Source organism: Mastigoproctus giganteus, chromosome 10, assembly GCF_048544385.1.
Source record: "Mastigoproctus giganteus isolate SK-2022 chromosome 10, ASM4854438v1, whole genome shotgun sequence".
Classification (NCBI taxonomy): Eukaryota; Metazoa; Arthropoda; class Arachnida; order Uropygi; family Thelyphonidae; genus Mastigoproctus; species Mastigoproctus giganteus.
The window spans coordinates 56,155,249-56,168,771 of record NC_143584.1 but is presented as its reverse complement, the minus strand read 5'-3'; the positions used below and the strand labels follow the sequence as shown (position 1 = coordinate 56,168,771).

At 35.1% G+C, this 13,523-nt stretch overlaps 1 protein-coding gene across 1 annotated transcript in view; it reads right to left on the bottom strand.

The window, feature by feature from the left end:
* The window catches only part of LOC150079042 (uncharacterized), a 231,514-nt gene that overhangs the window by 184,124 nt on the left and 33,867 nt on the right, over nt 1–13,523 (bottom strand). The window contains exon 2 of the mRNA XM_090382501.1: nt 123–235. Coding sequence (XP_090238627.1) covers nt 123–235 — 113 coding nt within the window. The remainder of the gene's footprint in view (nt 1–122; nt 236–13,523) is intronic.

Below are 13,523 nucleotides of genomic sequence, written 5' to 3'. Positions count from 1 at the left end.
AATTAGACTAGAAGTAACAAGTATGTTGAATGCTACCATATTAGGTTAAAGCTCACTTATTAATAAGAGAAATGAAGTTGCTTTTTTTTTTTTTTTTTTTTTTTAAGTTTATAATATATTACCCTGTGTTGCAGAACTTTCACTGTCACTACACTGAATATCCTCCTCTCCAGAATCTAATATCTCCCCTTCCTCAAGATCAGCTTCTGAAACTGCATTTTCAAACTTTTCCTCACTATTTAACAAAATAATTTTCATTTATTTTTTTTGAGCAAATAAATCTGATTTAGATAAATACTAAATAATATATAAATATGATACTATATATATCTTTACAAAAAACACACAACCTAAAGACTACATTTGAATATACATTTATGTATGGATTTTTGATGTATAACAAATTAAATTAAACCTTTAAAGAAAAATCAGAAAAAAGAAATTAATTCATTTAAAATTTCGGAAAACTGCTGGCTTCAGGGGATTCACAGAGTAATAGATTAACAGTAGGTAGAGGTGAAAGTGATTCTTGCACTGCTTCTATTGGGATGAACAGCAGCCTGGAAAGAAAAGTACTGGGTATTTCAAGGACTGCTGGGAGTCATCATGGAATGAGTAAATACATGGGTTGTTTGTTTGTTATTTGGGTTTTAGGAGCATTAGCAACTAAGGCCATATTGCTCCGGGGATATGCGGTGGTCATTCCCTGACCTTTCCGCATCCTCCGTATTTGGCGGGCACAGGCTTGAACCACAGTCGAATCAAGAAGTGTGTGCTATGCACTGCTGCTCCTGCCCACCTGGCTACGGAGGCGCCACATGGGTTGTGTTAGAGTAACTAAGAGTAAGAACAGGTGCATGTTTGCTTGCATACAAACCAATGCTAGGAGTTTAGTAAATAAATTTGATGAATTTAAGGTGCTGGTGAAAACATCAAAGGCAGATGTTGTTGGGATAACAGATACGCGGTGTCACACAGATATAAGGAATGCAGAATTGGAATTTGGGGAGTACAACGTGTACAGAAAGGATTGATAGGAAGTGCATGTGAATTGGATGCACTTCCTTAGGAAACACGTAAAATCTAAGGAAGTGCATCCGGTTGACATGGGTAGACAGTGCAGTGTCGAGTCAGTTTGGTGTGACATAACCACTAGGAAAAGTTGAGAGAATTAGTGTATTATACGCCTAATGACTCTGATGAGTATTTTTTTTTTTTTTTTTTTTTTGATTTGGTAGTTGTTGGCGCATCGGCTTCTATGGCCATATTGCACCTCCCAAGGTTTTTGCAGTACTTTGATCCAAGCCCGAGGCGGGAATCGAACCCGCGACCTTTGGGTTGCCGGGCAGGTACTTTACCCACTCGGCTAGCCCGGTCGGCCCTGATGAGTATAACAAACAACTGTACAGAGAAATAGATTCGGCCAGTAAATCAGATTAGCTTATAATGGGGGATTTTAACTTCCCGGGATATAGACTAGAACTTGTGAGTTGGTCATTCATGTATACAGTGGGACCAACTGATGATGTTACCAACAGCAAATTCTAAATGGGAAGCATTCAAGGAATTAATCTTGGAAACTACGAGCCTTAAGGTTTAGACCTAAATGGATGTCAGATGAGCTCATTAGACTCGTGGCAGAGAAGAAAAATGTATGGAATGCATATAAATTATCATTAGATGAGGATGCCTATGGAGGTTAGGCAAGCAAAGGCAGATTACAAGAAACCTTTTGCAAAGGATGAAAGGAAAAACAGTAAAGACTTCTTTACTTATGTAAGCTCTACAGGAAGGGAATGAATCAGATTGGCCCAATCGATATTGATGGTTCGATTGTTGAGGATTTTGCTCAGGTAGCTTGACAAACTGAATGAGTATTTTGCATTTACATTCATCCATGAGGAATTCTGTAGGTAAATGGAGGCCGGAAGCTTATCAAACTCTAACAGGGAGCTAAATCATTTTGTAAAAACTGAAAGGAAAGGGGAGGAGAAATTGCTATAGATAAACACAAGGAAGCACATGGGGTGGTGGGATCTATCCAGTTATATTAAAGGAGGTGGCAAAGGAAGTAAGCAAACCCTTATCCAAGGACATCCTTGGACTCAGGACAGCTCCCTATGGACTGGAGACGAGCAAATGTATCCCCAATTCACAAAGGGGGTCGAAAGTTGACAAGTAATTACAGACCGGTTAGTTTAACTTCTGTTCCGGTGAAAATAATGGAGTCACTGGATAAAGAAGAACTGCAGAATCATCTAGCCAAGCCTACAGTTATATTTCAGACACAGCATATGTTTGTTAAGTCTTATCTTACCAATTTGATTGGATACTATGATGTGGACAAAAAGGAATTGGATGCAAAACATAATTTTGATATTATATACTTGGAGTTTAGGAAAGCTTTTAATACTGTTGCATATGGAAGACTTCAGTACAAGTTGGAGCAGTATGGCATTAAGGACAATTTGCTATAATGGATAAAACGATGGTTGAGTGGGAGAACACAGAGAGTGGTAATCAATGGACACTGCTTGCCATGGACTAATGTTATTAGTGGAGTTCCTCAGGGGTCTGTGTTTGGCCCATTGTTGTTTTCTGTATTTATCAATGATATTGATGAAGGTATATTAGGCTTAATGTCCAAGTTTGGAGATGACATGAAGGTTGGTAGGGTTGTTGATGACAGTAAGGATGCTACGCTATAGCAAGAGGTTCTAGAAAAGTTGGGCTGAGAAGTGGCAAATGAAGTTTAACATTGACAAATGCAAAGTACTGCATATGGGTGGCAAGTAACCCCAGAGTAACATACCAGCTGTGCAGTACTACACTTAAGGTAGTGGAGGATGAAAAAGACCAGGGGTGGCTCGTTGGTAGGCACTGCGGAACTGCAGCATCCCCAGCTTTTTAAATCTAAATATACAGTCAATGGAATTACATGAAAATTTGTGAAGGACAATGCAACGCAATGAATATTTTTATTAAAAGGTCCCACATATAGTATACTCATCCTGTATTTCCTATAATCAAAAAAATAAAAATAAAAAAAATAATTGCTTTATTGATACAAGTATTCAACAGAGCCCGATCCATCCAGGATCAACCATAGACTAAGGCCTTTGGTCCATGTGAAAACAACTATTTACAATAATCATTTCAATAATAAACAAATAAAAACACGAAATTGTTTTTAACTTTGAAGTTTAACCGTAGGCCAAACTGTGTGCTAGACAGTTCCACATTTTGCTCCCAGTGGTTGTGTCAATGCCTGGTCGTTGGGTTGCCAATATGCATTTTTTAGAGGTGACGAAACGAGTCAAAGGAACTGTGGAGTAAGCAGTGTCGATTTGATTGTTGACCGTTAGGGGGGTGTATCACCACAATGTGTCGGTGTCTTTTTGTTATTCGCAGGATTCACCCGAATTTCCATTATGTATATTATATCAGTGTCAACAGTGCACCAAACTTGAATGAAAAAGTCATTAATCTATTTTTAACAAATAAAAACCAAATGGATTTTATTTTTAAATAAAATTTCAAGATTACCCATGTCTGTTAATGCTAAGTGTCCAGTTAATGTTTTGTAGTATTTTTAACTTGCTTATTATTATAAATATCTATGTCTACATGTCTTTTAACTACGGCAATTTAACGTAACTTTAAGAAGCAGCACCAGCATACATCATTGTCACAAGCCACCACTGAAAAAGACGTGAGGATAATTGTGTAGTCAGATACGAAGTTTTCTCAGCAGTGCAGACAGGCTGCAAAAGTAGCTCATGGGGTCTTGTCAATGATATGTAGGAATTTTGCTAGCATGGATAAGGAGGTGATTATCCCCTTGTATAAGGCAATGGTCAGGCCACACCTTGAATCCTCCGTACAGGTTCTGGAAGCCTCGTTTTAGGAAGGATGTAGAGTTGCTAGAACTAGTACAGAGAATGGCAACAAGACTGGTGAGGGGGGAACAAAGGGGTACTCTTACCAAGAAAGGCTTAAGTTCTGCAGATTTCAGCATCTGGAGACTAGGCACCTTCAAGATGATTTGATTGAGGTGTATAAGGCCTTGAATAGTTTGAGCAAGCTTAATGCAAATGGAATTTTTCCTCTTTTTTTTTTTTTTATGAAAACACCAATAAAACGAGAGGTATTAGAACCTATAGTACTTAGTACCATGCTTGGGTTGGAGGTTGAGAAGATGAAAGAAGATATTTGTAGACTCTTCCTCAACTTCCGCAACTGATAAATTCAAATCAAGGAAAGTCATCTGTAGAACAGATGTGCAGAAATTTGCCTTTAGCCAGTGGGTGGTTGATTGCTGGAACAAACTTCCATATGTCATTGTGGAAGTTGACAGCTTAAATAAATTCAAGGCTGAACTAGACAAACTTTTGGAGTAACAGATGGATGAAATGGGAAGGGTTTTTTTTTTTTTTTTTGCTGATGCTACATAAGCTTGCTTGCTTTCTTGCATCATATGCCTCTACTAATGCCTATGCTAAATAAAACTGGTCCAGTTGTTAATAACCGTAATACAATAACAGCTAAAAAAAAAAAAAAAAAGCATGAAAATGTCATCAACAAGATGGTCACTTGAAAGTCAACTAATAAAATTGACATTCAGGTCACACACTGAGTGGATTCATGTAGAATTCTAATGAAGTCTGGTAATTTTATGGTCAAATAATCTCTTTCCATCATCATGCTGACCTCAATAACTGGGTATATCTGCCAAAAGGCATCAAAGTATTATAAATGGCTGCTGTACTGGAAGTGGCCACCTAGATACTAACTAATGCAATTTACTGATGGGGATTGAGATGTGTATTCTATACAAGAATGGCTAGGCTTCCATAGTACTAGGTGATTCTCATAACCATGTTTTGAGAATCATCTAGTACTATGGAAGCATAGTATTGAGTGATACTGTATTAGTACTATATACCACAGTCTTGCTCCTTCAGGCCAGAAGCAGCACTGGTTCATCATTCCTTCTAAGTGTAGTACAACAGATATTTTTATGACTGGCATCATCATGGGATCCAATATCCCTTACATTCTGAGCACAGCTTTAAGAATAGATGCAAAGTTAGCAGACCAGATATTTTTATGGTTGGACCTATCAGTAACAATTTTTTTTGGAAGGGCAGTTGCTTTGGTAACACAATTTTGCTACTACTTCATTGATGGGGTTCACAGTAGCGACTTTGAGGTGTAGTCCCTGCAGAGATCACAATAATTTGGATTTTATCTCCTTCAATCTAACCATATATATTAGGTGTGACCAAAAATAAATAAATGTATTTATTTAATTTCAAATAAATGTATTATACTGATTATTTTATACTAATTTGAAATAAAGTTAACTAACTCACATGCCAAACATTTCAGAGCTCTTTGACTATATCTTTGGTAGCTATAATATGAACAAATGAAACACATGGGTCGCTAGCAAGAAAGCCATTTTTTACTTGCTGCCATTCCATTTCAAAAGCTGAACAATCAAGTTCCAGATGACGACTAGCAAAATGGAGTTTACTGTCCAGTGTTGGGCTATTTATTATCAGCATACAGGTGATTTGAAGTTTACCCTAGCAGTAGTGGCACCCAAAATGTAGCAAAAATGGTGGCAGGTTACCTGACAGGTACTCAACTTTCCTTTTAATTTATGAAAATGTTTTGTGATTTTTTTTTTTTTTTTTTTTTAATTCTGCTTAAACGTGCCAATATTTCATATTTTCTTAGTACTTACTTTTTAAGTTTTTAATAAAAAATTAATTTTAAAACATGCTATGTGGTTTACACTTTTTATTTAAAAAAAAAAAAGAAATCCTGTTAAACTGTAAAAAACGTTTTACACAAAAAACAGAAACATAAATCTCTTGTATTATGTATTCTGCATATGCCTATGCACCAGTTCATGTAACAACAGGCTTAAGCCTGTTGCTTAAGCAAATTGCTGAGAATGCCAAGAGTTTGTAATAAAAACAAACATCACAAGTTGGAAAAATTACTTCTACAGTGATGCAAATGTCTGATTTTAATTTATTTTTGGTTTTGATTTCATGTCTTAATGTAATTTTTTCAGTTTGAAGTGCAATTCAATTATAATTTTCTGGTGGAAAACGTAATCAACATTACAAGTTTTAGGTCAATGGTCTGTTGTTAGTGGTTTTTAGATTCTGCGCAACTGGAATTCTTATTTTAAGTTTTATAAGTCTTCTTGCCACTTTTTTTAGTGCAGGTGTATTCAGCTAGCACAGCTTGACACAATAGGCTGCCAATATGATATGAAATTATTACCCAGAATACTAAAAAACAAAACAATAAACATTTATAACTGCATTAGCATACAGTATGACTGATTTCATTTGTAAATTTATTGTCAATTTTTATTCCTATTTAATTATCATATGTCATATGCTTAAATGCAGAATTCAATTAAGCGAGGGAAAGTGGTGGAAGCTAATCTAGCTCTCAAATTCTTCAAATTTTGAAATTGTTTTTAAACAAAGTATATACTGAAATATTTATTATAAAGCTTTTAAAGTTTTATTCTTAAAATCATAGTTTAATGTTAATTTTTAAAAAATGATTAAATTAAAATAATTAAAAGTTAAAATACTATTTCTTTTTATTGACTATTCTGTCAAGATAATGAATATATTAAAAAGTGCCCAATTTTAAATCATTTACTGCTTAACATTTCCATGGTATCATTGAGGGTTCAGATTGCCCAGTAACTTCCTGGATGCCAAGCTAGTTTAGTTTTTTTATCTGTTCTAATAAATGGTTACTGTCCATCCACATACCTCTGTTTCAGTTAATATTGTTGATTATGCCAATAATGAAGGATTCTTTCTATAGTATACAAGTAAGTAAATGTATACAAATTATACATTTATACAAATTATACAAACAGATTAAAAGCATAATCAAAGAATATATTATAAGAATAAGGTTGTACACTATATTCTTTAGCTTACATTACATTCTCACATATTCTTTACATTAAAAATATGGTAAACTGCCCCCCCCCACTTCTCTCATGATGAAGATTCTTTCCCAGTACACAATTTACAATGCAAAGATTGAGAAAAATCATAGAAGGATACACTGGAAGAAGAAGATTGTTCAAAAGAATTAAAGAACATAAATATGACCCCATATTTCCCCTTCTAATGTAATCTTCAATTTTAAACCACTATCTTTGTATCTGAGGCTCAGTGTCATAAGGAGAGCATTACAAGAGTGTAAGAATTTATATAGTTATCCATTTATTTAATGTTAATTTATTTAATTTTAATTGTTAATCTTATTATCAAAATTAATAGCTAATGTAAAATTATTTAAAGCTATTAAAATTTAATCTTTACCTGACATTTTCTAATTATTTAACTAATTCAAGACTAAACCTTAACAAATAAGAAATGTGAAATCAAATTAACAACTTTAATTAAATCAAGTCACCATAATATACTGGTTCTGTTGTCTTTAGAGTCACTGAAGAAGAGAAAGGAACAGGAAGATCTGCAAAATGTCTGAAAATAATCTGCAATTCTTTAAGAAATTAAAGGTATATTACACTCCACACAGGATTAAGTGCTCATTATTTCACCAATTTCCAGTCACTTCCAGTCAATTTCCAATTTCACCAATTTTCTGGTGAGCATCACTGGTTTACTACACCCAATGAGGATCACATAAGTTGCCTATAACACAGAAATAACTTCCAAAAAGTCTCCACATGTTTGACATTATGGAGGATTATAAAGGACACAAGGTTGACCAAAAATAAGCTTATATCAATAAAGAGATTAAGAATAGTTGTTATAAATGGTACATTTCAATCCGTATCCAAGCTCAAGAAAATGACTGTAATAGTGTCAGAGCATTGTACAAAACCAATCTCTGCAAAAAACAATGTTGCATCAATACTGTCTTACATATATTTTATTTTACCTTTTTAAAATTGAATCTGCCTTTTAGATTTTAACCTTGAAACAGCACTCACGAAAAATGTAAAAATTCAAAAAAACATTTAATGAATTTAAACAATACATATGGTATACATCTCAATCAATGTTTAAAATTAGATTTAATAATTATTACTATAAAAGCCAAATAATTTTATGTATCATGGTTGGCACTGTGTCAACAATTTTGAACAACAGGAATTTGACATTGGTGTGTCTGTAAATAACACTCCTAGAATGCATATTAGGCACCATAGCATGACCTCACATTTACAATATAAAGACATCATGCTCCTATTGCCGAAAAACTGTAGGAACTTCAAATGGGTGCAAAAATTGCTGATATACCTGACAGTACATAAAGATATAATTAGCATTAAAGACAAAATATTTTTGTGTTTTGCACTTAGCACTGATAACTCCTTTTCGGCAATAGGAACTTGGTTAAACTTCTGGAAATGGCCCGTCACATATAAAAGTGAGGTCATGATGTGTGGTAATGACAAGAATGACCTCCCTTTTATGCAAAGTTAAAGCACACCTCACAGTTCAAAGTATGCAAAGTTCGAAGTGCACCTCACAGTACATGCTTAAATACTGCATTCAGTATTTAATCAACACAATAATTTCAATGTACATTTTACTGTAAGTAAAATGCAACTGGCATTTTTTTGTTTTATAATTATTTCTAAAGGTATGGCCACTAGTGTTGACCATTCATATTCAGGTGTTCTTTATCATAATTTCATGATCCCCCCCCCCTTTTTGAATACAATTTATTTCAAAGCATAAGTTAAGATAATTTATCTGAAAAGTTTATAAAATGATTGGTTTTTTACAATATTTAAGATGGAAGAGGGACTAATCCCTCAAGAAAAGAAAAGTAAAAGAACAAAGAGCCCTGGTTGCAGCGACAAAGTTTGGTTGATAAACAAATAAGAATTTCACACATAGAATAAATGACTACTGCAATATCAAATGAAACTCTTGAGCAAACTTAAGTCAGATGAGCATCTGTAATTCTTCATGGTAGATAGCACATGTTAAGCAGGCGCCTCCGTAGTTGGGTGGGCAGGAGCAGCAGTGCATAGCACATGCTTCTTGATTAGACCGGGGTTCAAGCCCGTGACCACCAAATACGGAGGATGCGGAAAGGTCAGGGAATGATCACCACATATCCCGGAGCAATATGGCCTTAGTTGCAAATGCTCCTAAAAACCAAATAACAAACAAACATGTTAAGCATCAAAGCAACTAAGGCTATGAGGCAGAGTATATTTTTTGTAGGTCTGCCTGTTTGATAGATAAAAAAAAAAAACACACAAGAGCTTCTGGGAGATAACACCCCAGACTGACAAACTCTTCCATGTTGAGGAAAAAAGGCGAATAAAAGTTCCTTTCAAAAAGCAGAATTCAAAAACCCAGAACTTTTCCACATGATAATGGAGGGATGGTATTCATGACTGCTCTGCAACTATCAGATTAAGAATGAGATTTCTGAACAACTCAGCATAAAAGAAGTGAATTGGCCAGAAATTCTTAAAGGACCAAATATTGAACAGCACAACCCTGAACTATTTAATAATAGTTATTTTTGAGTTTTGCAAGAAGTCCTAGAGACAAAAAATTCAACAGCTGTTGCCACAAAGGCAAATTAAAATTGGAATTCACAGCAGTATTTCCAGACTTCTCCCATGAATTAATGCCAAATAGACGCTTTCCACATTATAAAAATTTTAAAAATATTAGAGGTTATGTAATAAAGAGTATGTATCCATAGGGAGAATCTATGGGAAATAATGAATGAATTTGGAAATAAATAAATAAATAAATATATATATATATAAAGTATATTGTATGTAGAAATGTAAAGATTTTGATTTAAACCTATTGAATATATGGTATACACTGTGAGCTTGACTGAATGAATAAGGAAAATAGTGATATATGGTTTGAAGAAGAAATAGGCAGGAAATTAAAAATAAAGATAAGTGAAAAGGCAACCAAAATAAGATAACATTGCAGTGTCTTTCACAGTATCAACTTATCTTCTTATCTTTATAAGATAAGAAGAATTAAAAAACTTCTTATCTTTATTTTTAGTTTCCTATCTATTTCTTCTTCCTTTTCTTCTTCATACCATATATCGCTACATTCCTTATTCATTCAGTCGAGCTCACAGTGTATACCGTATATTCAATAGGTTTAAATCAAAATATTCTTCACATTTCTACATACAATATACTTTATATATATATTTATATATATATATACACATTATGGCTGTAGGGTACGTTTTGCTAATGCAGTGTCCCTGATCCATAAGCTATGTTATCTTCCTTTTCGTATAGTCACATTCCACCCCCATGATTAATTAGCTTCTTAATACAATTAATTATTCTTTACTATATATATATATATATATATATTAATAAATATGAAAGTTGGAGTGAAGGCTACACAAGATACCAAAAGCAAGGCCAATTAGAGAGGAGTGATATGTAAAGTAAATAAATTAAATTAGTGACAAATAAATAAATAAATAATTATTTATTTATAAAGTGATAAATAAATAAATAAATAATTATTTATTTGTCACTTTTATTTAATTTATTTACTTTACAGGTAACTCCTCTCTAATTGGCCTTGCCTTGCTTTCACTCACATCTTCTCTCAAACTTCCATATTTATTAATACATACATACTCATACATATATATATATATATATATATATATATACCTATGCATCCTTTGCTGCTGCTTTGTGTGCTCTGGTGCATCTGTCATATCAAATTTATTTTATTTTATTTTTGTTTCTGCCTTTCCTCTGTAGCTTTGGATTTTGACCCATCATATCCTTTACTTCTTATACATGTATACACACACACACACACACACACACACACTGGTGTTCAAAGAAAGTGTATCACCTAGGAATTTCACCTTTCTAACCCTTTTTTCGATGGTATGCTCCATTAATGACTAGCATAACAAATAGAAATATAATGTCACTTCCATGTCACCCATTAATAAATTAATGGGGAACACGGGAAGCTTATGATAGATATAAGCTGGTCTGTAACCAAGTCACAAAGGAGGTTACATAGGCGAAGGCAGATTAGGAGAAATCTTTGGCAAAGGATGCAAAGAAAAACAGCAAAGAGTTCTTTACTTATGTAAACTCTAGAAGGAAGGGGATGAATCAGATTGGTATCATGAATCATAGTATCCAATTTGATTGGATACTATGATGTAGTCACAAAGGAACTGGATGCAAAGAATAACTTTGATATCATATATTTGGATCTTAGAAAGGTCTTTGATACTGTTGCACATGGAAGACTGCTGCACAAATTGGAGCAGTGTGGAATTGGGGGAAAATTGCTACTATGGATAAAGGGATGGTTGAGTGGGAGAAGACAGAGAGTGGTAATCAATGGACACTGTTCTTCGTGGACTAATGTTATTATAATGTTATTTCCAGGGTTTAGTGTTGGGTACATTGTTGTTTTCTGTAATTATGAATGGTATTGATGATGGTATATCAGGCTTATTGTCCAAGTTTGTACTACATATGGGAAGCAGTAACCCCAGAGTAACGTATCAACTCTGTGGTACTACACTGACAGTGGAGAGAATGAAAAGGACCTGGGGGTAATTGTGCAGGCAGATATGAAGTTTTCTGGACAGTGCAGACGGTCTGCAAGAGTAACTCATGGTGTCTTGTCAATGATATACAGGAATTTTTCTAGCAGGGATAAGGAGGTGATTATCCCCTTGTATAAGGCAATGGTCAGGCCACACCTTGAGTACTGTATAAAGGTCTGGAAGTCTCATTTTAAGGATGCAGAGCTGTTGGAACAAGTACAGAGAAGGGCAACAAGATTAGTGAATGGAGCAAAGGGTTGCTCTTATGAAGAAAGGCTTAAGTTTTGCAAATTACAGTGTCTGGAGACTAGGCACCTGCGAGGTGATCTGACTGAGGTGTATAAAGCCTTGAATGGTTTGAGCATGCTCAATGCTGATGGGGTTCTTCCTCTTGCTCAGAATAATCGCTTGAGAGGGCATAAATTCAAATTGAGGAAAGACGGTTGTAGGATAGATGTGCGGAAGTTTGCCTTTAGCCAGCGGATGGTTGACTGCTGGAACAAACTTCCATCTGCCACTGTAGAAGATGATAGCTTAAATAGATTCAAGGCAGAACTTGACAAATATTTGGAGCGAGTGGATGGGTGAAATAAGGTTTTTTTTTGGTTGATGCTATATATAAGCTTGCTTTCTTGCATCATGTGCCATTGCTAACAAGTAATTATAGACCTATTAGTTTAACTTTTGTTCCAGGGAAATTAATGGAGGCACTGGTTAAAGAAGCACTGCAGGATCATCTAGACAAGACTTCAGTTATAGCTCGGTTGGGTTGTTCTTACGAAGAAACGCTTAAGTTTTGCAGATTACAGTGTCTGGAGACTAGGCACCTTGCGAGATGATCTGATTAAGGTGTATAAAGCCTTGAATGGTTTGAGCATGCTCAATGCTCATGGGATTCTTCCTCTTGCTCAGAATAATCACGTGAGAGAGCATAAATTCAAATTGAGGAAAGATAGTTGTAGGATAGATGTGCAGAAGTTTGCCTTTAGCCAGCAGGTAGTTGATTGGCAGAACAGACTTCCATCTTTTGTTGTGGAAGTTGATAGCCTAAATAAATTTAAGGCTTAGCTGGACAGATATTTGGAATGAACGAGGGGTGAAATGGGAGCGGTTTTATTTTTTTGGCTCATGCTGCATAAGCTTGCATCATATGCCTCTACTAATGCTAATAAACAAAAGATATTTATTAAAAGTTAAGGCTGTCCATTATCTCCCATTCTTTTTAACATCTATTCGGAAATGATCTTCGACCAAACACTGGCTGACAAGAACATCGGCATAAAAGTTAACGGATACTACATCAATAACTTAAGATATGCCGATGACACAGCACTAATAGCGGATTCAGAACAAGATTTACAGACCATCTTGAACGAAGTGGACATAGAAAGCCAAGCATGGGGGCTACGAATCAACAAAAAGAAAACAAAGGTGATGAAGGTCAGCAGGACTGCAAGCAAAATCACGATCAAACTAAACAACGAAAAATTAGAGCAAATACACCGCTTCAAGTATCTCGAAGTACTCATTGATGACCAGCTGAACCATGAGGCCGAAATCAAAAGCAGAATTGAACAAGCCAGGCAGGCATTCACCAAATGGAGAACCCTCCTCACCGACAGAAGCTTGAACATCATGCTCAAATTACGCACATTGAAATGCTACATCTGGCCAATACTGCTCTACGGTGTAGAAACCTGGACTCTAACATCAGCCACTACAAAAAAGCTCCAGGCCTTCGAAATGTGGCTCTACTGAAGAATGCTGAAAATTCCGTGGACAGCCAAGATAACCAAACGCACAGGTCCTGCAGGACATGCACACGGAACGGGACCTGCTCAAAACCATCATCAGCAGGAAATGAAAATACCTAGGTCACATCGCTAGGAACCAACAAA